This window comes from Erpetoichthys calabaricus, chromosome 16 (assembly GCF_900747795.2).
Source record: "Erpetoichthys calabaricus chromosome 16, fErpCal1.3, whole genome shotgun sequence".
Taxonomy (NCBI): domain Eukaryota; kingdom Metazoa; phylum Chordata; class Cladistia; order Polypteriformes; family Polypteridae; genus Erpetoichthys; species Erpetoichthys calabaricus.
This window is the reverse complement of record NC_041409.2, coordinates 51,419,671-51,445,379: the sequence shown is the minus strand read 5'-3', so window position 1 is coordinate 51,445,379 and position 25,709 is coordinate 51,419,671. Positions and strand designations below refer to the sequence as shown.

Sequence of the window (25,709 nt, the reverse complement as noted above, 5' to 3'; positions counted from 1 at the left end):
ATTTTAGTTTTTATTGCATCTGTAAAGGTATACATGGCACAGAACAGTTAACATGAGCTGTAGCGGCAAGTTTGATTGAAAGGTATGTTACATTCCTCTCTCCTAGAAAACAGAGACCAATCCACCTAAGCTTTGACATTGATGCTTTTGACCCCTCGCTGGCTCCTGCTACTGGTACTCCAGTAATTGGAGGGCTGACGTACAGGGAGGGAATCTACATCACAGAAGAAATTCACAACACAGGTAAGCAAAGACTGATTGCAAGGGAGAGAGAGTTTTAAATCTGATCATTGTGCCAGTCTCATTGGGTTTGTTTTGAAGGATTGTGTGGTCTAACTTGGGATCAACTCGTTGAATTAGAAGGTAAGATTATAGCAAAACAAACTCCAGCAAAAATGTGTTATTTTTCTTTAAGAAAATCCACTACAGATTAGAAGGCTGTTAGCACTCAGTCTTCTAACACGATGTAATTGAATGTCTTTTCAGTACCAAACGGTAAATCGTTTAATGTAAATCTTCAGGGCATTGAATGTATTTACATTGCAAAATAACTTGCCTGCAGATTCATGCTCTTTAAACTAAATCATGTCATACATCAGACTGACATGTGGCCTATATAGTATTTTATAATGTTTTACATGGTTTATTCAATGTTTCTGTTGTTTTTATCTAAAATACTGTGCCAAACTAAATCCTGGTGCTCTAAGTAAAAGGCAGAATGTTCAAGTGACATAAAAAACAAGACGTGTATGCAGTATTTTTTTGTTTGTAGTAAGGATAGTAGAAGTCTTAAACAGAGGTGTGTTCACAGCAATCGATGGGGGCAAAAACATTTATGCAACAACAGTAAATAAAGTTTAGGCCTTACTAACACCATCAAAACCAAGGCGCTGTGCATCATGTAATGTTAAGTTATAAATTAAGTAGGCATCCATCACATAAAATAGCTTCAGCTTCTAAACATGGAGAGCATACTAGTGTATTGATTAGTGTGTCTGCCTCATCTCCAGTGATGAATGTTTGATTATTTCCTCAGCCAGTGCATGTGTAGAATCTGCACAATATTCCCATGTCTGTATGCTTTTTCTCTGTCTAGTTAAGATAGATAGATAGATAGATAGATAGATAGATAGATAGATAGATAGATAGATACAGTGGTGTGAAAAACTATTTGCCCCCTTCCTGATTTCTTATTCTTTTGCATGTTTGTCACACAAAATGTTTCTGATCATCAAACACATTTAACCATTAGTCAAATATAACACAAGTAAACACAAAATGCAGTTTTTAGATGATGGTTTTTATTATTTAGGGAGAAAAAAAATCCAAACCTACATGGCCCTGTGTGAAAAAGTAATTGCCCCCTTGTTAAAAAAATAACCTAACTGTGGTGTATCACACCTGAGTTCAATTTCCGTAGCCACCCCCAGGCCTGATTACTGCCACACCTGTTTCAATCAAGAAATCACTTAAATAGGAGCTGCCTGACACAGAGAAGTAGACCAAAAGCACCTCAAAAGCTAGACATCATGCCAAGATCCAAAGAAATTCAGGAACAAATGAGAACAGAAGTAATTGAGATCTATCAATCTGGTAAAGGTTATAAAGCCATTTCTAAAGCTTTGGGACTCCAGCGAACCACAGTGAGAGCCATTATCCACAAATGGCAAAAACATGGAACAGTGGTGAACCTTCCCAGGAGTGGCCGGCCGACCAAAATTACCCCAAGAGCGCAGAGACGACTCATCCGAGAGGTCACAAAAGACCCCAGGACAAAGTCTAAAGAACTGCAGGCCTCACTTGCCTCAATTAAGGTCAGTGTTCACGACTCCACCATAAGAAAGAGACTGGACAAAAACGGCCTGCATGGCAGATTTCCAAGATGCAAACCACTGTTAAGCAAAAAGAACATTAGGGCTCGTCTCAATTTTGCTAAGAAACATCTCAATGATTGCCAAGACTTTTGGGAAAATACCTTGTGGACTGATGAGTCAAAAGTTGAACTTTTTGGAAGGCAAATGTCCCGTTACATCTGGCGTAAAAGGAACACAGCGTTTCAGAAAAAGAACATCATACCAACAGTAAAATATGGTGGTGGTAGTGTGATGGTCTGGGGTTGTTTTGCTGCTTCAGGACCTGGAAGGCTTGCTGTGATAGATGGAACCATGAATTCTACTGTCTACCAAAAAATCCGGAAGGAGAATGTCCGGCCATCTGTTCGTCAACTCAAGCTGAAGCGATCTTGGGTGCTGCAACAGGACAATGACCCAAAACACACCAGCAAATCCACCTCTGAATGGCTGAAGAAAAACAAAATGAAGACTTTGGAGTGGCCTAGTCAAAGTCCTGACCTGAATCCAATTGAGATGCTATGGCATGACCTTAAAAAGGCGGTTCATGCTAGAAAACCCTCAAATAAAGCCGAATTACAACAATTTTGCAAAGATGAGTGGGCCAAAATTCCTCCAGAGCGCTGTAAAAGACTCATTGCAAGTTATTGCAAACGCTTGATTGCAGTTATTGCTGCTAAGGGTGGCCCAACCAGTTATTAGGTTCAGGGGGCAATTACTTTTTCACACAGGGCCATGTAGGTTTGGATTTTTTTTTCTCCCTAAATAATAAAAACCACCATTTACAAACTGCATTTTGTGTTTACTTGTGTTATATTTGACTAATGGTTAAATGTGTTTGATGATCAGAAACATTTTGTGTGACAAACATGCAAAAGAATAAGAAATCAGGAAGGGGGCAAATAGTTTTTCACACCACTGTAGATAGATAGATAGATAGATAGATAGATAGATAGATAGATAGATAGATAGATAGATACTTTATTAATCCCCAAGGGGAAATTCACATACTCCAGCAGCAGCAGTATACTGATAAAAACAATAATAATTAAAGAAAATTGCAGTGCAAGTTAAAAAGTTCAAGGTGGAGAGTGTGAGGCAAGTATAACAGTCAATAACATTGTATAATGTCACCATTTACCCCCCAGTGGAATTGAAGAGTCGCATAGTTTGGGGGAGGAACGATCTTCTCAGTCTGTCAGTGGAGCAGGACATTGACAGCAGTCTGTCGCTGAAGCTGCTCCTCTGTCTGGAGATGACACTGTTTAGTGGATGCAGTGGATTTTCCATAATTGATAGGAGCCTGCTCAGCGCCCGTCACTCTGCCACAGATGTCAAACTGTCCAAGTCCATGCCTACAATAGAGCCTGCCTTCCTCAGCAGTTTGTCCAGGCGTGAGGCGTCCCTCTTCTTTATGCTGCCTCCCCAGCACACCACTGCGTAGAAGAGGGCGCTCGCCACAACCGTCTGATAAAACATCTGCAGCATCTTATTGCAGATGTTGAAAGATGCCAGCCTTCTAAGCTGCTCTTCTCTCACATGCCAGAGGTTGTATATATTTTAGGTTACATTTAGTTTACTCTAAATTAGTGTTAGTTCTAAAATGTGAGGGGTTATTGTGTTCACTGTGTTTTTTTTTAAATCCCTTGTAACCCTTATGAAAATTATCGTGGGTAATGTGGAACTACTTAGCATTGCCTGTGTGGCTCACTTGTCAAAAATCTGAGGAAAGGTGAAATTTGTGTGACAGATAAACTAGCTAGATTGAAAAAGTGGTACTATGATGAGGAGGGTGTACAGTGTGTTGTCTGGGGCCATTAGCCTTCAACTAAAATGTAATACCAGCAAAGCCAGGGTTCAGTTGTACATTTTCTGGTCTTGCTTGAAAGGACTACTCCACTCAAAAAACATTTCTTCAATGTTACATACCCTGAGAATATTTGGAAAGGTCGTGTTTTTATGGAGAAGAGAGAGAGTGAGGTGTTGACAGAATAGAGGACTATGGTGACCAACACTGGAAAACAGCAACCAAACAGGCCCATGAAAAAAATCTTGTGTTACTAGTGTTGCATAATCCATGTCTGGTCATCCAGCTGTATGCAGGCAAGGTTACCATTGAAATGTTATTAAATAAACCACTTCAAGAACAGGCTCAAACATGAACGCACATTTTAGCTGAAGACTCGCCTCCCCTCTCTCATTCATGGGTCATGAGTCCAGCCCAGTTTATTTATCGGCTAATATCACTAACGAGATGAGTACAACTACAGATTACAAGTTAAAGAAAAGCGAGTGAAAACCTCATCAGGAGAGAATCTGCCTCATACTGGAGCACATCCGAGATCACCCACTGCACCTTCACAGTCTGCTACTAAATAATCCTGAGGTGCTACAGTTGTGGATGTGAATATATATAATATATACGTAACAATGGGAGGTGGGTTTACAGTTCAAGTCGTGTTTGAGCAAGTTTAGTAAAAATGTGTGAATGTCAGATTTTCGCCATGGACATTACTGGTACTGTGTGCCTCTGCTCCAGGGCTGGTCTCTATAGACGCCTGCTATATCAGAAACTTTATTTCTGTTCTGCACAAAACCGTCACAATTTTTCTCAGCCATCACTACAAACTACACAGGTTAAGTAAGATAAAAAAGATTTGGATGAAGTTTATCAACTTTGTTCTCCTGAGGGGATACAACTGTCTTTTTCCCTTCTCTTATCTAACACATGGTAATGTAGCTCTTTAGGGATAATGAAGACTGAGGTTTTGAGGTTAGACAGTTCTACTCACAGGTCATGTTACCAGAGAGCGGTGACATGCTGCATGTTGATTTGCACAGGCAAGTAATAAATCCACTGGCCACGGTACACGTGACAGCAAGGGCCCTATAGACCTACTTATTACACGTCATGGACTGCTACAACAAGCAAAGTAACTGTTATAGACTGGTCATCAAAAAATCACATAAATATCATTAGGTATAAAAACAGCTTAAAGAAAAAAAGAACACAACCGAGTACAGAAAAATAATACAGACGAAAATCACTTTCTTAGGATGAAATGAAGTAGGTAAAAAGGAAAAGCACTGACTGTTTGAGCCATATCTGCATATTCAGCACTGGGTCTTGTGATTCTTTGCAGGTTTGCTTTCCGCTATGGACCTAGTAGAAGTAAATCCCATGCTGGGCGTTTCTCAGGAGGCTGTAGGGTCCACAGCAAGCCTGGCTGTCGACGTCATTGCATCCTCGCTGGGTCAGACCAGAGAAGGCGCACACGTTTCCTTTGACAAACTTCCACCATCCAACACAACTTACGAGGCGGAGGATGAGCAGAAAGTTTGTCTCTAACAAACATCTTCTTGGCTGTACATGTCTGCGCATTCCTCAGCTTTTCAAAAGCACTTTCTTTGACTGTACATGAAAACTGCATGGCCAGTTTCTGAATTATTTTAAGAACTTTGTAAGTTCATCGTACATTTTCAATGAGAAGTTTTCAGTCTATTTTATAATGCTATAATGTTATCAAACTTGTGGAATATTTTGTGTGTCAAGAGGTACAAGGAAAATGGGCCGTTTTGAAAAAATCCAAAATCTGATTTTTTTTTCCTTTGGGTGGGCAGTGTGGTGGTTTTGTCCAGAGTGCTTACTCCCCGACATAAACGGCCAGTACGATAATCCTTAGAAAAGTGCAAAGAGCAGTATTATTCTGTACCTGTACGGCACCTACTGATGGTTACTGAGTTTGAATGAATTTTCTTTCTGCAATCCAATATTTTATTTATGTAGAAATAAATCATGGAACTACTTATGTCATTTTAATCAATGTTTGTACTTTTTGTTGGATTCCATTTTTTATGGCCTCAATTACACAAAGTCTATCAAATAAAAAAATAACAGTGTGTTACTTGCACAGGATTTAAGAAAGAGTTCAAAGGTACACCCAAGGTAAGAGACTTGACAAAGTCAGAAGTGCAGGTCATTCATTACTTATTACTGCTAGTCCCTCGATCAAGCCCCCCGTTGATTCTGAGGCATACCATAAGATGCAAGGGCTTGTGGCTCCTAAGATCCTTCAACTCTATATTGTCAACTAGAAGCCAAATGCTTCTCACTGGAATGGCCTTCATCCGGAGTTCTGATCAATCAGACCCTGGGTTTCAGTTCACGGAAAGGAGTAACAGATCTAACTTCAAAACCGTTTCTCCTACTTGTGATTCCGGAAGAACTTGAGGTAAACAACTGCTCCAAGGATGCCCAGCTCCATGATGATGATGAAAGACAACAACAACTTGTTTGTCATAATCCTGAAAGTGACAGAATTAAGAAGATACGTTACCGACCGACAGGTAAATTTGTACTGTGCTCATTTTTTTTTTTTTTTTTTAAATATCGAACCCGAAACAAATCTACAATTCAATTAATGTTACAGTTACCATTCTGGTGTGGCCTGGTTTAAAAGGTAATCTCGTGACACTAGCTAGCCCATTGGTCTCATGTTTATATTGAAGTGCAGAAGCGTCATCTAATTGACATTAATTCAACAGAGTGGAACTGCAGCCTGGCAATCCTATGACGTCACTTACGACATGCCCATTAAAGTCCATGATTCTTGGCATGACAGTTCCAAACATCTTGCATTTTAAATTCCAACAGACAGCTTACACAACCAACATGCTTAACTTAATGAAAAAACATTTAAATAGAATTAAAATTATAGGAAAAATTTAAAAAAAACTACAGTGGAAGTAAGTACTGATCAAACTGAAGCCTACTGACAGTCATACCGAATGGAGCAGCTAATGGTCTGACCATGGGGGTCTCAAATTCGGGTATACGGCTATTAATGGAATTTGCTCCTTAGTTTCAGGATTGATTCCTGCTTCAATTTTTCTGCTTAACAGAGGACAGAATAGCAGAATGTTTAATGGACTTGAATTGGATTAGTACTCCAATCATTCACTTTAGGTTCTATTTCTTTTTAAATTTTCCTTTTTTAAGTTATTTTAGTTTGCCTCTTGCTTCAGCAAGAGGTACAGGATTCCAAACAGCAGTGCTAACATTTGTGGTGTACCATCTGTTGGAATTTAAAATTTGAATGCTGAACATGCAAAATGTAAAATTTCAAATGGAGAGAACCCATCTTATATACAGTAGGTCTTAAAGGACAAGAGATGTTAAAAATGGTAACATTCTCTGTATGTTTTCCCGTACTTGCAATAAAGATTTGTCTCAAGTCATCAAGACCCTACAGGCTTTGTAGCTTACAAAATACCGTAGGGTGGTGTGATAGTTTTTTTGGTGTTTTTTTAAATATTTATTTAGTGTAAAACTTGGATTACATATTTCAGCCCTACACCCACCTATTGTTAAAGGTTGAGTAGAACTTGCTAATCTTGTCATTTTAAGTCTTAAAACTCCTGCTTGAGATTTCTTTTTTCTTCTTCTACAATCAGACTCTTAGCCCATCCATTTTTAGAATCCACCACTTTAAGTGCAGGATGCAAACCCGCCCTTGAGGGGCTTACCAGTCTTTCACAGAGTGTGTTTTCTTAACCCCCAACTAAGTTGCAGACGTGTAGTACAGAATTATTTCAATATGTGGATGGAAAATTAAAACAAAGGAGAGAAGATACGAGCCACAGTGTGATGGTGTCGGGGCGGTGGTTTGAATTAACCCTCCAGTAGCTGTGAGCCACAGGGCCATGGCCTTACTATTTAGTAACGATTTACATGTGAACACAACTCTTGGTTAGCTCATCAAAATGAGGGGTGAAAAAAAATAAATGTAAAACAGCACGGAAGAGGATGTATTTTTGGAAAGCAAAGTGCGTATTTAAGCTCAGGTTATACTGAAATGTTGTGTGTAAAGGAAGAGTTCGCCAAAAGGAAAAGAAAACCTCATCTGAGTGACATTCACAAAGAAAACCACTTGAAAGTGTATTACCTTCTGGACATCGATCGGAGAATCTTACGACTTCTGCTGAGATTTTCACCAGTGTTGACCAGCTGAAAGAAAGGGGGAAAAAAATTAAACACTCTGTTCGGTAGACAGAATCAGGTAGAATTCAAATTTGACAATTTACTCAACCATTTTTTGTTCTTTCATATTTAGAATTCTGCAATGTAGTTTGCTTTTGTGTAATTGTCAAATAGGTCCTGTGCAGTTTAACGATCTGTAATAAATTCCTTTGTCAGGTAGCACTTCAGATCATTCAGTTTAACGATCTGTAATCCATTCCTTTGTCAGGTAGCACTTCAGATCATTCAGTCTGACACTTAAAATACTAAGCTGCCCCCCAAGGGGGTGCGTGGCTGCTGCTGTTCTAAGTGATTATGTGCAGAACCCACCACATGCATGCTCTCCTCTTCATCATTATTAGTAAACCCCTTCATTCTGGTTGCCTCATAACCATTCTTCTCTTTTTGAACGAGTCCCCATCAGCTGCCACCCCTCTTATTGTGTTGAAGGGGGACGTTGCTGCAAGAGGGAGTCCCCTTAGGCATCTCTGCCACTCCCTATGATCCTGAATTGCCTTTTTTTGTCTTGGCTTCTTTTTTATTCCCACACTCTTTAACTTAAGCTGCCCACACCTACCCTCACTGTTTAAAACAGACAAGACAAAAATGACACCACGTCTGCCTCCGAAACCTTGACAAGGACACCCCACTCTTGCACAGAACATGCAGTGAGGAGATGGACAAGTATGTCCTTCACACAGAAAGTTGTTCTAGATAATAGGCGTACATCAAAAAATGCCGCGGTATGTCAGTGTTTAGACGTCTTCACTTTAATGTGTTTATCAGTAAAGACTTTTATATGCAAGTGACACTCACCCGGTCTTTCGTACGGTACAGCTGTTCTTTCTGTTCTCCCAGCTCCTCAATGATGTCCGTTCCGACCTGGTCAGTTTCGGCTGCTATTCTGTGTGAGCGTTCAATACTCTCTGTGGCCCTGTTTAGGGAGTCTGTGCCTTGGAGGAGTAAGGCTCTCTGCGACTGTAACTCTGTCTGAAAAAAGAACAAGAAAACAAAAAGCCGTAGCAGAAATCCACAATCTCAACAGCCGGGGGAGGCCCAGGGATGTGCGTCTGGCATTTCAGCTTGCAGCCCCCTCTAGTGGTGATGAGTGAATATTAAGTGCAGGGGTCCTCAATCACGGTCCTGGAGGGCCGCAGTGGCTACGGGTTTTCATTCCAGCCAGTGTCTTGATTAGAACTCAGTCCTTACTGATAATGAATCTTTGTACTTAACTCAATGCCTTGTTAGTGCTTTCATTCATCAAATACAAAGTTTAGTTACTTTGTAGATCAGAGGTCCTCAGTTACACTCCTGGAGGTCGGCTATGGCTGCAGGTTTTCACTTTAACCACTTGCTTAGTTAGAACCCTTTTATTTACTACTAAAGCAATACGTTTTTTGGGCTTAGTTTTAGTTCTCGTGCCTGTTACCATTCAGAACCCTAAATTGCCTGTTTTAGATTTTAGTAGCTGCATTTAAGTTTTAATTGTTGCCTGTTTTCTTAATCAGACATTAGTTAATAATGAGATGCAGATAGCCAATAAACCAGCAGCTCTCCAGATTACGTAGTATGTGTGATAAAAAATGTTTAGAAATGAACGAGAGGGGAATTGAAAGGATCATTAAGTTTAAATCTGTACTGGTCCACAAAACACGTGGATAATGTTCTCACAGAAGGAAACAATTCACATTGCTGTTGGATGAATGCAGGCACCAACAAGCCAAACAGTTCAGTACCAAGTTTCATTATCAGCATGGACTGTCTTCTAATTAGGAAACTAGTTGGAATAAAAAGCTGCAGCCACTGCGGCCCTCCAGGACTGTGATTGAGGACCCCCGCCTTAGTGAGTTGGGCTTCTGTAAAATGGAGTGAATTACTCAAGTTCTGTACATCTGCAAAAAGAAAAAAAAAATAGGATTCCTGCAGAAGAAGGGTGTGTGGCTGGCTATGTAGCGGTCAGCACGTCGGCTCAAACTTTGCGTCACAAACTTTTTTTTTTTTTTCATTGTGGAAATATCCTTTACCTATTTTTTTGTTTTCTGTAAAATTGTATGTAATTGTTGGTGAGAGGAGATCTTTCACAGTTTACTTACAACAACAGGATACCTGGGACAGCTTTAGTCCATTAACAGTGATTTTCTAAAGCTACTTTTACAATGAAAAGGATAGCCATTCAGTGCATCACACGACGGGTCTTCCCAAAAGGTCAGCCTTATGTTCCAACGCTCTCAATCGCTTCTCAAGGCCACGCTGGGCCTGCTCATGGTGGCGGAGCAGCTTTCTGTTTAGTTCCTCAGATTTTGTTTTCTTGTCTTCCTCAGCATCGACCTAATGAACTTAGTTGTGTCCGTTTTCAGCCGGCCTGTGTACCGATTACTAAGATGACTTCACCATTTCCTTTTTCTCGGTTGGAAGCTGCCATGGCAAACAAAAAAAAAACTCTGGAAAAAAGAATTTGAAAATGTTGCAGAAAGGAAATGGAGGAGAAATTAATGTTAGAGAAGGAAAGGCTGATGAGGTAAAGGAAATAACAAGGGGGCAGCTCATCTGTGCTGGCAATGAGGGAGGGACGTTATGTGACAGCCAGAGGGGCACTGCTGGAGGAAGACTCTGGGCGGTGAGTTCATCCAGCATGGCATCAAAGCAGTGCTAAAAATGGACAGCTGTCGAGCAGTGCCTTGCTTGTAATACTTACTCTGGTGAATTTAATGGTGGCCAAAAAACATAAGCCACAGTAGTGAAAACAGTAAATAATGCAGTTGGAACGCCTACAAGTGAAATGTCAAAAAATAATAAAACTTAAAGATAGCAGACTCCAAATAAGCAGTTTAACACAACCAAACTGTGGCTTTAGAAATCTAGCAGGTTGACGGACCAGACGGAAGGAGGCCACAGTACGAATAAGTGTAGCCTGTCCTCAGAAACATTAGAAATAGTACTGTCAAGATCAGGGGCTTCTTACCCACTTTGTGTCCCACTCTGATAAGTCCAGTCCTGGGGTGGTTTACTGAATCCATTTACTTGGTGATTTTGATGTGTTTTGGTGCACTTCTCCAGTGGCTTAGCTGCCCCAGACAAGGAGACTACATGCGAGTGCCTTTGATCACCCGTGTGCAGTTAGTTACAGGGGCAGTGGGGAGGCGTATTGAACTACAGTCCGCAGGGGGTGGCCACAATATAAGAGAGGGGGAGGAAACGAGAACAGAAGAGCAATCGCTCATGTCAGAAGACAGAGCATTGGGGGAGCAGGACCAATGGCTGGGGTAGAGGGTTCGGAGTGTGGCTAGGTTTAAATCTACTGATTTTAGGAAGGAGATCTACCACAGAAGGGGGATTCACAGTGCAGAAGCACTTGTGTGGTGGGCTGCAGGGTACCAAGTGAGGTGGCAGTTCAGGAGCTGCAGTTACCAGTGGTGAGGGCAGTTTGGATCTGCAGGTTACACACAGAGGTGGTGGACCAGGATGCAGGATCTGGAGTGATGTTCTCAAGAGAGAAAAGTAATGGAATATCTCAATAAGATTATTTGAATTTTAAAAGTATTTATTTATGTCTTTGTTTGTGAACCCTAAGTAAGATGGTGGTTCTTATGGACACATCTTGTTTTAATTATTATTGAAGTGCTAATGTACTTTATCACTTTGCTTGAATTAATTCTGCTATACGTCAGCAAAGCAAGTCTTGTCTGTTGCCTCACTTGCCCTGGTCCATTTCAGACATTACAATCGGACATCCCAAATGAGGAGGAGTTTGTGTTGCTCCTTTATCCCCTTAAAAAGCCGATTCATCTTTGCTTGTGTCAATGTACAGCTACACTTCTTACGCCACCTCACAGAACAGAGCAGAACTCCATCTGAGCCAGCGGTTTGTGCTTGACACAATCAGTTAAGGCGGCCATCTTTACCACTTTTGAGGCTACTATTGAATAGATGTTACAGGTGAATGTAAATATGAAATCCTGAATTACCGGATATACTCATGTTTAAGTTCTCCCGTGGATAAGTCGGGGCTTGATTTTACTGTATAATTTCCGGTATTTGATAATGTCGGTCGTATAAGTCAAATGCGGAAAACACACGCCATTGGTCCAAGAGATTATGATATGCTAACGCCCAGCTGAGAGAGTAACCACGGAGCTCACTGCCTTTTTTGTTCTATGTATTGTGCCTATGTGACCACACGGTAACGCCCAAACTATTCTGAAGTGACATTTGCACTGATTTATGTTCTTCGTATCTCACATCCTCATACACCTTTATCGTAAGAGCATCCCTTATCTACGTTAGAGCGTTCGATCAGAAGAAAATATGAAGCTGGTTTTAAATTAAAAGTCGTTGGAGTGGCAAAAGAAATTGGTAACTGCGCTGCTGCAACAAAATTCGATGTGTGTGAGAAACTGGTGTGAGATTGGAGGAGGCAAGAAGATGTAAAAAATAAAAAATAAAAATTTAAGTGTCACATTATTGAATAGGCGTGTAAGTCAGGGTCTGATTTTTTGGGTTTCAAGACCCGATTTATACGCGAGTATATATGGTAAGTTTGGACAAATGGGTGCATATTATGCTTTGACATGCATGGCTGCTGGAAGATTTAGTCATGGAGTATTACTGCCACCTAGTGGATTCAAATTATAGATTTCAGTCTAAAGTTTATGGGGTCCTTATTGTTGTGTGTACAAACTACAGTGAAATTCCTTCTTGCATGTGCATGGCGCGAGTGTCAAATCGGGCTGAGCGTGTCTGCGACGTGTCAGACTGTGGCCTGCAGATTCTCTTACCCTCAGTACTGCTGGGACAGCCTCCGGACTTTGACCTGGCTTGATGAATGAATGAAGGAGTGCTTTATCACTACCATGGTGGGTTTTTGTCAGTGTGGTTCACTTACTCTCTGCTCGTTCTCCACAGTGTAAACGCCATGCTTGATCTCGCCTCGTGCTCCAGTGCTGACCTCCACGCTCCTGATGTCCCGCTGCAGTTTGCCCACGTCTCTCCGGTACATGCGCATTTTAGACATCATGGGGTTGCGAAAGGAAGAAGGGGCCGTCCGTAGCTCCTGCTCCATGCCGTCAATCTGAGACAAACAAAACCAGGGTCATTCAAGGCAGACACCATTTGTTATCCTCTCTTTAGGATTTGCTAGTTCATACCTTCAATTATGAATTCATCACTTATCTACTGCTGTGCATCTCATTATTCTTTGCAGGACTGTGAGCCAAGCTACAGCGACGAGGGCCCGAATTTTAACAGAAAGTGAAGTTTACAAGATGGTGTCTGAGGTAAGTGCAGCATTACATGGATGAGCAAATCAAAAACTCAGCACCTGTAGTTTGCAAATTCAGTCCTGGAGGACATCATTTTGTTACAACCAGTTTCAGAAACGTCGTGTCGTTCTTCATTTTAATTGATCTCGTGGTTTTGTTATCTGGCCTGCAAACAGTTGTAAGAAATTCATAAATATTGCTGTTCTTTGCATAATATTAAATGCTTACTGTAAGGACGCTAGGGGTGACTGTCGCCCCTTCAAACCCAACAAACACACACAGGTTAAAAGCACTCAGAAGTATTTCAATGTTTCTTTTTTTAAGCAGTGCCACCAAAGCACACAATAAACAGGCAATTGAATACACAATAATACTATCAAATATTCTCTCCTCCACACCTCCCAGCAAGTTCTGTCCTACAACTCCCCGCTCTGGCTCCCTTGCTGGATCTCCAGCAGTCCTTTAAATAGTCTTTGACCCGGAAGTGCTTCTGTCCTTCTGCCCACATGACTTGCTAGTACTTCCGGGTCAGATGGAGAATTGGCTTTTTCCTTCAGCCCAGAAGTACTTCGGGGCTCCCGTCCTCATGACTTGGGAGTACATCCGAGCTGTAGATGAGGCCTGACTCCTGCGGTCCTCTCACAGCTCCTCCTGGTGGCCCCCATGGTACCCAACAGGGCTGAGATACCTAACTCCAAGTCCCAGGATGCCCTGCGGGAATCCAGGGCACCGTTACACTCCAGGGGAGCTGCCATTTAGCGTTTAGGGGAAGGCAGTGTCCTGGAAAAGCTGCCTTCCCCCATCCTTTCATCTCACGGGTGTCCCGGCTGGGATGAGCTGCCAGCCGTCCTCACCATTACACTTGATTGTTCATTAAGAACCAATTCTTACAAACGAGCAGACAAGTGAATGTGGCACTGAAGTCATCGCTGCCCATCAACATTCAGTTTTGTCACAGAAGGGAGCAAGAATTAAAAAAAAAAAAAAAAAAAAAACGGCGAAGGAAACTGAAGTATTTAAAACGCTGGCAAAAATGGCCAAAGGTTTGTGGACAAATGACCATCACAGCTCTACGAGCTTGTTGGACATCCTATTCTAAAACCAAGGACATCAATTTGGATTTGGCCCCCACCCTTCACTTTCTACAAGATTTTGGAGTGTCTGTGGAAATTTGGGCCCATTCAGCCAAAAGAGTGTTTGTGTGGTCAGATTCTGATGTTGGCTCAGAACTGGTGATCCATTTCATCCCAAAGATGTCAGGTAGGGTTGAGGTTAAGGCTCGGTGCAGGCCACTGAAGTTCCTCCATGTCTTTATGGATATGGCTTTGTGCACAGAGGGCACACTCGTAATGGAACACAAAAGGTCCTTCACAGGCTGAGGTGCACAAATGTCAGCTTCACTAAAACCAAGGGTCCTAGCCCAACCCCTGCCATAACCCATCCTTCACCAACTTTAGAGATGGCTCCAGACCCTCTACCCCATCCATCAGACTTCCAGATAGCAAAAGTGTGACCCTTCACTCCAGAGAACTCATTTCACTGCTCCAGAGTCCACCGGAGGGTACAATGCTTTACACCACTCCAGCTGGCACGTAATAGATAGATAGATAGATAGTAATGACCTTCGGCTTGGCCATGGAAACCCATTTCATGCACAGTTTATGAACTGATGTTGCTTCCATAAGCACTTCAGAACTGTTCAGAGTGATGCGACCTAAACATGGCCTATCCTCTGTGATTCAGCATCTGGCGGTTTGTGGGGTCTACCACTTCATAGCTAAGCTGTTGCAAACAGACGGTGACCAACAGAGTGGCTGGAGGACACCACCAAGTTGCAGGCTCAATCACAACGGGGGTGTCACCTCCTTGCATGTGTGACCCCTACTGGGTAAACTTCTTTTAAGCATTATGATGAAAGCCATAAATTGGCACCCAGTTCAAATATGTCAAGCTTGTGTCCCTACTTTGGCCATTTACGATGATGTGCTGCGGCTCTCAGAGAGCTTCATGTCTTTTGCTTTTTCCTCAGCTTTGTTCTTTTTGTGACTCTGAGATGGCATTACATCTTATGGTTTTATATGTACGTTCATGTTGCCTGTAAATATTTAAATATTACTAGGGGGCCCCCTGCTTACTTCGCTTGCCGACCCCTGGGCCTGCACTACCCGCTAGCCTCTTTGCGGCTCTGCCACTCGCATATGGGGATGTGGATGTACAATTTAAACAGATTGTATGTAACAATTCCCATGAAAATAACAGTATGCATAATAGACTTAACTATTTTACATTACAGTGAGTAATTAACCATATTAAAAAATAGTAAAACGTAATAAATTGAAAGTAAATTATGTTTCATGTTGCGTTAGAGGTATTAGTTTCGTTATACAATTTAATTCTGTTTGGATTTGAAATTAACGTGCAAATACTTTTTAAACTTACATTTTTACTGTAAAACTTCAGTAAAAACTAATTTTTTAATTAAATTTTCATCAATATTTCATTTAATTTTGATTCTGTGTTTGGACTTTCATCGTGACAACACAACGTATAACTGCCGGTGACTGAATTTCATTTCTTTCTCTCCATTAGAAGGGAGAGGGACTGCTGCAGGGACATCGAACTGTTGGCCGTAAGTTTGAGTCCCTATTACTTGCCCAGAGAGTTTGGAAACGTCATTGTTGTTACTGTTTACATCCCTCCTCTGGCTTTTAAATTAAAAAATTTATATGCACAGAGTTGCGGTAGGGTGCGCACGCATAACCAATATGTTTCATACGCAAGACTGACATAGTGCACACGTACAACCAATAGAGTTCAATCGCAAAATCGACAGGTTACCCACATGAAACCGGTATAAGACGTGCTTGAAACCAATATAGTGCATACGCAAATCCATTGTTAGACCGACACAGAACGCAAGCCAATATAGTTCATATGCAAACCGATAACATGCAAGCGTAAACCAATGCAATTCACTCACAAACCAATAACAAATCGTACCAGAACCAGTGATATACACACGCAAATCAATATAGTTCATATGCAAACCAGTGGTATGCACGTACAAACGGATATAGTTCACGCACAAACCGATAATATACGGACACGAACCAATATAGTTCATATGAATGAAACCAGTATTGTACGCACGCAAACCAATTAAGTATGCACGCAAACCAATAGTAAATATTCATAAACCAATAGTGTTCACACGTAAACCAATAGATTACACACAGAAATATATGATTTATGGCCTGTTTGGCCCCTCATACAAGTGACATCAAGGGCCTTTTGAACCAGAAGAAAAGGGCTTTTAAAGGCGGTGAGCTCAAGCGCGTGCAGAACGAACTCCGACTCCAGCTCAGGGCAGTACAGGAGAAAGCTGCAGCAGACGTTGCAGAACCACAGCATGAAGGAAGTGTGGGATGGGATGAAGATCATCACTGGCTGCAGCTTGAAGCGGGATGCCACCATCGAGAGAGATGTGGAGAGAGCAAACCAGATGAACAACTTCTTTAACAGGTTTGACCACCCTAACCCACTCTCACCTCAGAGTACTGCACCCTCCAACCATCCTTCTGCTGATACCAGCATAGGAGAGTTTCCCCCAACCCACAATTACAGCAACGCAGGTGAGCAGAGAGCTGAGGAGACTTTGTTCCCAGCAAAGCAGTGGATCCAGATGGAGTATCACCACGACTGCTGAAGGCCTGTGCTTTGGAGCTGAGGAGTCCTCTACAGCGCATCTTCAACCTGAGCCTGGAACAGGGGAGAGTCCCGAGGCTTTGGAAAACATCTTGCATCACCCCCGTCCCAAAGATATCGCTTTCCTAGTGAGCTGAACGACTTCCGGCCTGTCACTCTGACGTCACATGTGATGAAGACCATGGAGCGGCTGCTGCTTCACCACCTAAGGCCACAGGTCCGCCACAAACTCGACCCTCTGCAGTTCGCATATCAGGTGAAGGTGGGAGTGGAGGATGCCATCATCTATGTGCTACACCGATCCCTCTCCCACTTTGACAGAGGCAGTGGTGCTGTAAGAATTATGTTTCTAGACTTCTCTAGCGCCTTCAACACCATCCAACCTATGCTCCTTAGGGACAAGCTGACAGAGATGGGAGTAGATTCATACCTGGTGGCATGGATCGTGAACTATCTTACAGACAGACCTCAGTATGTGCGTCTTGGGAACAGCAGGTCTGACATTGTGGTCAGCAACACAGGAGCGCCGCAGGGGACTTTACTTTCTCCGGTCCTGTTCAGCCTATATACATCGGACTTCCAATACAACTCGGAGTCCTGTCACGTGCAAAAGTTCGCTGATGACACTGCTATCGTGGGCTGCATCAGGAGTGGGCAGGACAAGGAGTATAGGGACCTAATCAAGGACATTGTTAAATGGTGTGACTCAAACCACCTACAACTGAACACCAGCAAAACCAAGGAGCTGATGGTGGATTTTAGGAGGACCAGGCCCCTCATGGACCCTGTGATCATCAGAGGTGACTGTGTGCAGATGGTGCAGACCTATAAATACCTGGGAGTGCAGCTGGATGATAAATTGGACTGGACTGCCAATACTGATGCTCTGTGTAAGAAAGGACAGAGCCGACTATACTTCCTTAGAAGGCTGGCATCCTTCAACATCTGCAATAAGATGCTGCAGATGTTCTATCAAAAGGTTGTGGCAAGCGCCCTCTTCTACACAGTGGTGTGCTGGGGAAGCAGCATAAAGAAGAGGGACGCCTCACGCCTGGACAAACTGGTGAGGAAGGCAAGCTCTATTGTAGGCACGGAGCTGGACAGTTTGACATCTGTGGCAGAGTGACGGGCGCTGAGCAGGCTCCTGTCAATCATGGAGAATCCACTTCATCCACTAAACAGTGTCATCTCCAGACAGAGGAGCAGCTTCAGCGACAGACTGCTGTCAATGTCCTGCTCCACTGACAGACTGAGGAGATCGTTCCTCCCCCACACTATGCGACTCTTCAATTCCACCCGGGGGTGTAAACGTTAAAATTACACAAAGTTATTGTCTGTCTGTATACCTGCATTGTTATCACGCTTTAATTTAATATTGTTCTTTACCAGTATGCTGCTGCTGGAGTATGTGAATTTCCCCTTGGGATTAATAAAGTATCTATCTATCTATCTATCATTAAATAAAACGACTTTTTCAAATGTTTGTCTCTGTGATTTGTTAATTGTCTTTGCAAAAGCTATTCTAATGGGAAACTGTAAACGTTTTAATATGAATGGCATATCAAGATCTCCTTTGGTATCTAATGTTATCCCCTGAAGATGTACTACATTACCTTTCTTGGATACATCCTTCTTCCTACAGTAATTTGTGCAGTGGAAGACTGGACGCTATTAATGGTTGTAGATATTCTTCAGGATATTGTAAGTTGATGTTTTTATCTTCAGCACCATCACCACCAACTGCTTCAGCATAGTCCAGCGATACGCATTTAACCAATGTTCTGTGTAACCGATCATTAATTTGTTTGACTTAATCGTTTCTTGGTGCTAGGATTGCCTGTGTACTCATTTTTTCTGTTGATAACCCTTTGTGATGAAATTCTTCAATAAGATTTGGACATAATATATCTTCTTTAATTGAGAACTTAAAGTGAGGAAAACATGAAAATTTATAAGATCTGAGAGAGCAGGAACTGTATCTGACAAAATCATTCACACCAATGAGAGGTGAGAGGATCGTGTGCGTGGTTGAATATGGTTGAGAGGAGGGCCTGATTTGAAGAAATCTCATTGCCAAAGTCTTATCTCTGGATTTTTTTTATATAATAGAGAGACATATTGGTCTTGTGAGCTGGGCTGCTTGAGGACTACGACTAGACCAGGACACACTTAACTTTGGGCAGCATTCAGCCATGTTTAATAAAGTCTCAGTGGACACTTTGGTTGTCAACCTTACATATACAATTTAAAGTTTGTTTTGTATTTTGCTAAAAGTTTGCGTGTTGAGTGTAGAAACAACCAGACAAGTGCACTCAAATCACAGTCAGTTGCCACTTACCATCTCCACCGCTTCATCTGCTTTCTCATCAAACTCCCGGATCAGCCTCTTCCTTTCCTCTGTGAGAAATTAAATCAGCACAGAATTTAGTGATTGGCACACTTGACACACAAATCCACACCCAAATATGTCCATCCACTGTTTCCACTGTAGGATCTGCTGCTTGATTTCATAATGAAAGTTGTGTATATCGTCTATGCTTAGTTGGCATTGCTTTTGTCTGCCGTGTCTCTCGGATGAGTACTGAAGGAGCACTGAATGATGGGATCAAACAGTCGTGACCATGACAGGACTGTTCAGGCTGTAACTTCATACTGCTGCCTTTTGTCTCAGAATTGGACCAGAGCAGCGGCTAAACGATCTGCTTAGCTTCTCCATTTCGCATACATGGTGTCAGCCTTCGTTCTTGTTTTAAATTAACTGTAAATGTTTTGTATCTCTAACAGAGCCATGACATGTTCTGTAAATACAACTTGAATAAAACAGGCTGCTGTTCTCAACTGTGGATTTGTGAATCACCTCCACACTACGAGTGAGTGCACTATCGGCCCGGATGGGCTGCCTGTGTAATGCAGGGTCACCCACTCTTCAGGCCAAATTCACCTCTCTGACTGCACAATGAATGCCTGCATATCGCTTCAGAGCTCTTTGTGCTGCACTCAGGGCAAAAATGACAAGTAGAGTTTTCCGGTTTGTCAGATCAGGTTGTTTTGGAGATGCACACCTCTGGGGCTCCATCTGAACAGCCAACTGGATGGCACTTTATCATCACCTGGTGTACTGGATGGTCGCTGTTATTCGAGTCAGGTAGTGCTGCAGATGTTCTATCAGTCGGTGGTTGCCAGTACTCTCTTCTATGCTCTAGTGTGCCGGGGGTTAGCTTGAAGAAGAAGGATGCCGATTGTATTGATATGCTGATCAGGCGAGCAGGATCTGTGGTTGGAATGGAGATGGACTCTCTAATGACAGTGGCAGAGAGGAGGACACTGTGCAGGCTGCTATCCATGATAGACAAGGAACATCACCAACTATACACCCCCACAATTATGCAGTTTGTTTAGAAGTTGGCTGCTATCACAGAACTGCAATGTAGACAGATACAAGAGATCTTTTGTCCCCAGAGCCGTTAGACTGTACAACAGGGGCGGGAGGTGGTGGAGCTCCAAACCTGATACTCCTCTGCTCATAAGCTATAGGAGATGTATTAGCTATACACTACATACAGTGCATCGAGAAAGTATTCACAGCGCATCACTTTTTCCACATTTTGTTATGTTACAGCCTTATTCCAAAATGGATTAAATTCATTTTTTTCCTCAGAATTCTGCACACAATACCCCATAATGACAACGTGAAAAAGGTTTACTTGAGGTTTCTGCAAATTTATTAAAAATAAAAAAACTGAGAAATCCCATGTACATAAGTATTCACAGCCTTTGCTCAATACTTTGTCGATGCACCTTTGGCAGCAATTACAGCCTCAAGTCTTGTTGAATATGATGCCACAAGCTTGGCACACCTATCCTTGGCCAGTTTCGCCCATTCCTCTTTGCAGCACCTCTCAAGCTCCATCAGGTTGGATGGGAAGCGTCAGTGCACAGCCATTTTAAGATCTCTCCAGAGATTTTCAATTGGATTCAAGTCTGGGCTCTGGCTGGGCCACTCAAGGACATTCACAGAGTTGTCCTCAAGCCACTCCTTTGATATCTTGGCTGTGTGCTTAGGGTCGTTGTCCTGCTGAAAGATGAACCGTCACCCCAGTCTGAGGTCAACAGCGCTCTGGAGCAGGTTTTCATCCAGGATGTCTCTGTACATTGCTGCAGTCATCTTTCCCTTTATCCTGACTAATCTCCCAGTTCCTGCCGCTGAAAAACATCCCCACAGCATGATGCTGCCACCACCATTATTCACTGTAGGGATGGTGCCAGGTTTCCTCCAAACGTGACGCCTGGCATTCACACCAAAGAGTTCAATCTTTGTCTCATCAGACCAGAGAATTTTCTTTCTCATGGTCCGAGAGTCCTTCAGGTGCCTTTTGGCAAACTCCAGGCGGGCTGCCATGTGCCTTTTACTAAGGAGTGGCTTCCGTCTGGCCACTCTACCATACAGGCCTGATTGGTGGATTGCTGCAGAGATGGTTGTCCTTCTGGAAGGTTCTCCATTCTCCACAGAGGACCTCTGGAGCTCTGACAGAGTGACCATCGGGTTCTTGGTCACCTCCCTGACTAAGGCCCTTCTCCCCCGATCGCTCAGTTTAGATGGCCGGTCAGCTCTAGGAAGAGTCCTGGTGGTGTCGAACTTCTTCCACTTACGGATGATGGAGGCCACTGTGCTCATTGGGACCTTCAAAGCAGCAGAAATTTTTCTGTAACCTTCCCCAGATATGTGCCTCGAGACAATCCTGTCTCAGAGGTCTACAGACAATTCCTTTGACTTTATGCTTGGTTTGTGCTCTGACATGAACTGTCAACTGTGGGACCTTATATAGACAGGTGTGTGCCTTTCCAAATCATGTCCAATCAACTGAATTTACCACAGGTGGACTCCAATTAAGCTACAGAAACATCTCAAGGATAATCAGGGGAAACAGGATGCACCTGAGCTCAAATTCGAGCTTCACGGCAAAGGCTGTGAATACTTATGTACATGTGCTTTCTTAATTTTTTTATTTTTAATAAAATTTGCAAAAATCTCAAGTAAACTTTTTTCACGTTGTCATTATGGGGTGCTGTGTGTAGAATTCTGAGGAAAAAAATGAATTTAATCCATTTTGGAATAAGGCTGTAACATAACAAAATGTGGAAAAAGTGATGCACTGTGAATACTTTCCGGATGCACTGTACATCTGAGATCTCACTGCTTGGCCATTACTGGATAACCTTTTTTTTTTTTGTTCATTACTACCCTATCAGCATAAGCCAAGTCACTTTATTTTATTTTACTTTGACATTGTCACGTTAGTAGTAATATATTATTTGCACAATTCTCACAGCACTGGCATTATTGCATGTACCATATAGTGTAATGTGATTTTATTATTTGTACAGTATTTGTTACTTGTGTAGCAAGTGTACTTAAACGTTTGTATTTAACTTGGTATTATTAAATCTTGGCTACTGGTACTTCAAAGTATTTATCCATCTTCCCAAAACTCTAACCTTAACCATAGTGGAACAGGGCGTACCGCATAGCATCACTGACGTATCATTGAAAGCGACAACCGCACCAACGGAGCGGACCTCTACGGGTCAACAGCTCGAATCTATAGCTTGGGACTCGCTGTGCTGCCAGGTCCCGGAAATATTTCCAGCCCAATAACAGCTGAATATTCGCCTAACGGTGCTGCTGATGACCAGGGGACTGTTTATTCGAAATCCAAGTCGCTAACATATCCTCCCTGGAGTTTTATCCTCTATCGAAGTATTTAGTGTCCCCATGCTTTATAAATAAAAAACACCGTCGAATCAAACATTTTGCCCCCACAACGCTTTCCAAAAAAAAAGTCCAATTTGGTGTGAAAGGGAAGCCGCACGTCTAGCGACCCCGGCTGGGTGGAGTTGGTTAAGTCAGACCCCACCCCCTTGTTTTTTTGTTTTTTTTGGTTCTAAGGCTGGGGCATCCTTCTGTTCCGTTGAAGGAAATTACTTACTTGTGCTACAGCTGTTTAATTCCGGACCGTACACTTCTGACGATCGTTTAAAAACTTCGTTTAGATCTCTACCGTAAAATTAAAGAGGAACGGAGAGTGCGGCCAGAATGTGTGTCAACCCGAACTGTTTTTAGCTTTGGACACCAGTGTTACACAAATATCTGTTCTCGTATATATTGGGATTAAGTAAAGGGCGAATTTAATCTGTCTAAAAAAGAAAGAAAGTTGCCAATTAAGAAGATTTTACTTCTATGGCAATTTTAACATCAAAACAAATGCGGGTCGAACATTTCTTTAAACTAATAAACAGCGAATACACCCCGATGCTTTCATTGCACTTCCTAAAACCGCAGGTGCTAATCCTTTTACAATATGTTTTTGGAGATGACTTGGGCAGATTAGATCAGCGGCGCACACGCCAAATCCACCGGTGAATCCTGAGCCGCACGTACGGGCATCGGTGACACCGGAGCCGCGGTTTGGGGCGATTAACACTCACCTCCGTGACAGCGCGACGTGCGCTCCGGCAGTGATTTGAGCTCCTCGTACAAGCATGTGTACATTTCGTGCATCCTCTCAAACTCTTCCGATGACATCTTTATGGAAACGCCGATACTCCAACCCCGGTTTGAATTTTCCGGCTTGGATTACCTCCGGTTAGTTTATGAACGTTGAGCCGTTTATTGCGCCAGTCCTTACATCCGAGTGAATCAAGGCAATGTCCTTTTATTCCGTCTTTAATTTCAGTAAAGACAGATTTGGTGGATTGATCAGGTTGCACTCCGAATCGAAATTCAAGTAGAAGTAGTTCGCTATTGCACAGGCATTATATTAAGTGTGAGGCAGAGCGAGGACAGGCTGGGTTTGCACCGTGGTGCACGATGGGAACTGAAGTCTCAGCGACGCATTACGCCGCATACAAGTGAAAGACGGGCCAAGCCACCGCGGAGGCGACAGCACAGCCGATTGTGACTTGCGGGAGACACAGTGACGCAGTAGTTGGTGCTACTTTTGTACAACTACCACTTCAAACCTGGATTCTTACGATTTGCATGTACTTTCTGTGCTCAAGTATTTGGAATATGAAATTAAATGTATTCCAAACTGAGAACTACCTTGAATGCAACACATTTTCAAATGGGCTATTTAATAATTACTACGGTTTTATTGCACCTTATAGGCACAGCCGTCAGCAGTGTGCCTGTCTGCCAAAAAGAGAGAGGTTTACTTGCCTCGGCAGTGACATTCATGTCTCTCGTGACTCTTCCTACTAAGTCAGTAAAGTCAGATTGGGAGAGCATGGGGAGTCATGAGGTCGCTTGAAAGTGTGGTGTGGCGCTCCTGATATCTTCTGTAAAAGGACGAAGGTTCATGTCTTTAGAGTCCTTGTGCTTCCTGTCTTGCTATATGGTTGCGGACATGGACACTATCCAGTGACCTGAGACAAAGACTGGACTCCTTCATTACTGTGTCTCTTTGGAGAATCCTTGAGTGCTGCTGGTTTGACTTTGTGTTGTTCATGGAGTCCTGAATGAGGCACATTACCTGCATTGTGAGGAAACGTCAGTACGGCCATTTGGCGCTATTCCCCAAGGGTGATCCGGCTTGCAGGGCCCTCATTGTTGAGGATCCGAGTAGCAGAACCAGGCCAAGGGGTCGCCCATGTAACACCTGGCTGCAGCAGGTAGACAGTCATTTCCGAATGGTGGGACTGGACTGTGTGCCTGCTGGGTGGGGTTGCCAACCAGGCCCCTGAGGTGTTTTGTCATGTGATGGGTGCGACAATGTGCTGTACCAGTGCATGCTCCCCAACCTGACCTAACCTGACCCAATAATTAAAACCAAATGAGCGATTGCTTTTCACTACAGCATGCAACCTTCATATCAGTTTAGAATTAAATACAAAAGCGCGTTGACTTTTAATTCCTGTCCATAGGTTGCATGTCATAGCTAAAAGAAGAGCAGATGTATTGCATTACGCTTAGCATCTCATGTGGGGGTGTATAGAAATGAAAGAGCTGATGTAATTGCAAAAGAAGCACTTAAAATATTAAAGATGGGTATAGCAGTTGACTTGAGTAAAGGAGAGATCAAATTCATAATTAAGAACGTAGGAACTAGAAAATGACAGGAGATGCACACTTGGAGGTGGCATTATATGCTGTGTAAGTCTATTCAGGTTAGACACTTTACAGGAAGATCCAGAAAGCAAGAAGTGTGGATGGCACGACTCAGGTTTGGCCACACTGGCCATAGTTCTACTATGAAAATCATTGGGAAACATGTGGATGGTGTGAGCGACCAGTGTAAATAAAAATAAAAATAAAAATAAACCAGGAAGACCAGGATCCAGGAGATGTTAATATTAGAGATATTCCAGAAGCGGAAAATGGAAATCCTGTATAGCAATAGTTCCTTTTATAATTAGCACGGGCTTTGGTGGAAGAATCAAGATGTTTCCACCTGCAGAGCCACACCACCATCCATTACTGTCTATGCCAGTAGTTCTAGGTCAGCGGTTTCAGTTACCCCTAATCTTAACCATCCATCCATCCATTTTCCAACCCGCTGAATCCGAACACAGGGTCACGGGGGTCTGCTGGAGCCAATCCCAGCCAACACAGGGCACAAGGCAGGAAACAATCCTGGGCAGGGTGCCAACCCACCGCAGGACACACACAAACACACCCACACACCAAGCACACACTAGGGCCAATTTAGAATCGCCAATCCACCTAACCTGCATGTCTTTGGACTGTGGGAGGAAACCGGAGCGCCCGGAGGAAACCCACGCAGACACGGGGAGAACATGCAAACTCCACGCAGGGAGGACCCGGGAAGCGAACCCTGGTCCCCAGGTCTCCCAACTGCGAGGCAGCAGCGCTACCCA

General features: G+C 42.9%; 2 protein-coding genes across 2 annotated transcripts in view; one reads left to right on the top strand and one right to left on the bottom strand.

The window, feature by feature from the left end:
* Positions 1 to 5,670, top strand: part of arg2 (arginase 2) — a 28,717-nt gene extending 23,047 nt beyond the window's left edge. The window contains exons 7-8 of the mRNA XM_028821230.2: positions 107 to 243; positions 4,994 to 5,670. Of these exons, the coding sequence (XP_028677063.1) occupies positions 107 to 243; positions 4,994 to 5,199 (343 nt within the window). The 3' untranslated portion in view covers positions 5,200 to 5,670. The remainder of the gene's footprint in view (positions 1 to 106; positions 244 to 4,993) is intronic.
* Positions 5,654 to 23,714, bottom strand: vti1b (vesicle transport through interaction with t-SNAREs 1B). Its single transcript, XM_028821231.2, has 6 exons — positions 23,319 to 23,714; positions 19,171 to 19,229; positions 12,752 to 12,937; positions 8,686 to 8,859; positions 7,796 to 7,857; positions 5,654 to 6,155 (listed from the first exon to the last, which is right to left on the bottom strand). Exons 1-6 carry the CDS (start codon positions 23,413 to 23,415, stop codon positions 6,056 to 6,058), a joined length of 678 nt encoding a protein of 225 aa, XP_028677064.1. The 5' UTR covers positions 23,416 to 23,714; the 3' UTR covers positions 5,654 to 6,055.
* Between the last annotated feature and the right edge of the window lie 1,995 nt (positions 23,715 to 25,709).

What these genes read in the sequence shown, in the direction of transcription:
- vti1b (XM_028821231.2), bottom strand. Translation starts at nt 23,415, where the DNA reads ATGTCATCGGAAGAGTTTGAGAGGATGCACGAAATGTACACATGCTTG. An exon ending in CACGTCGCGCTGTCACGGAG is followed by an intron (nt 19,230 to 23,318) that starts GTGAGTGTTAAT and finishes AATTTCTCACAG; the next exon opens with AGGAAAGGAAGAGGCTGATC. An exon ending in TGTACCGTACGAAAGACCGG is followed by an intron (nt 7,858 to 8,685) that starts GTGAGTGTCACT and finishes CCTTTCTTTCAG; the next exon opens with CTGGTCAACACTGGTGAAAA.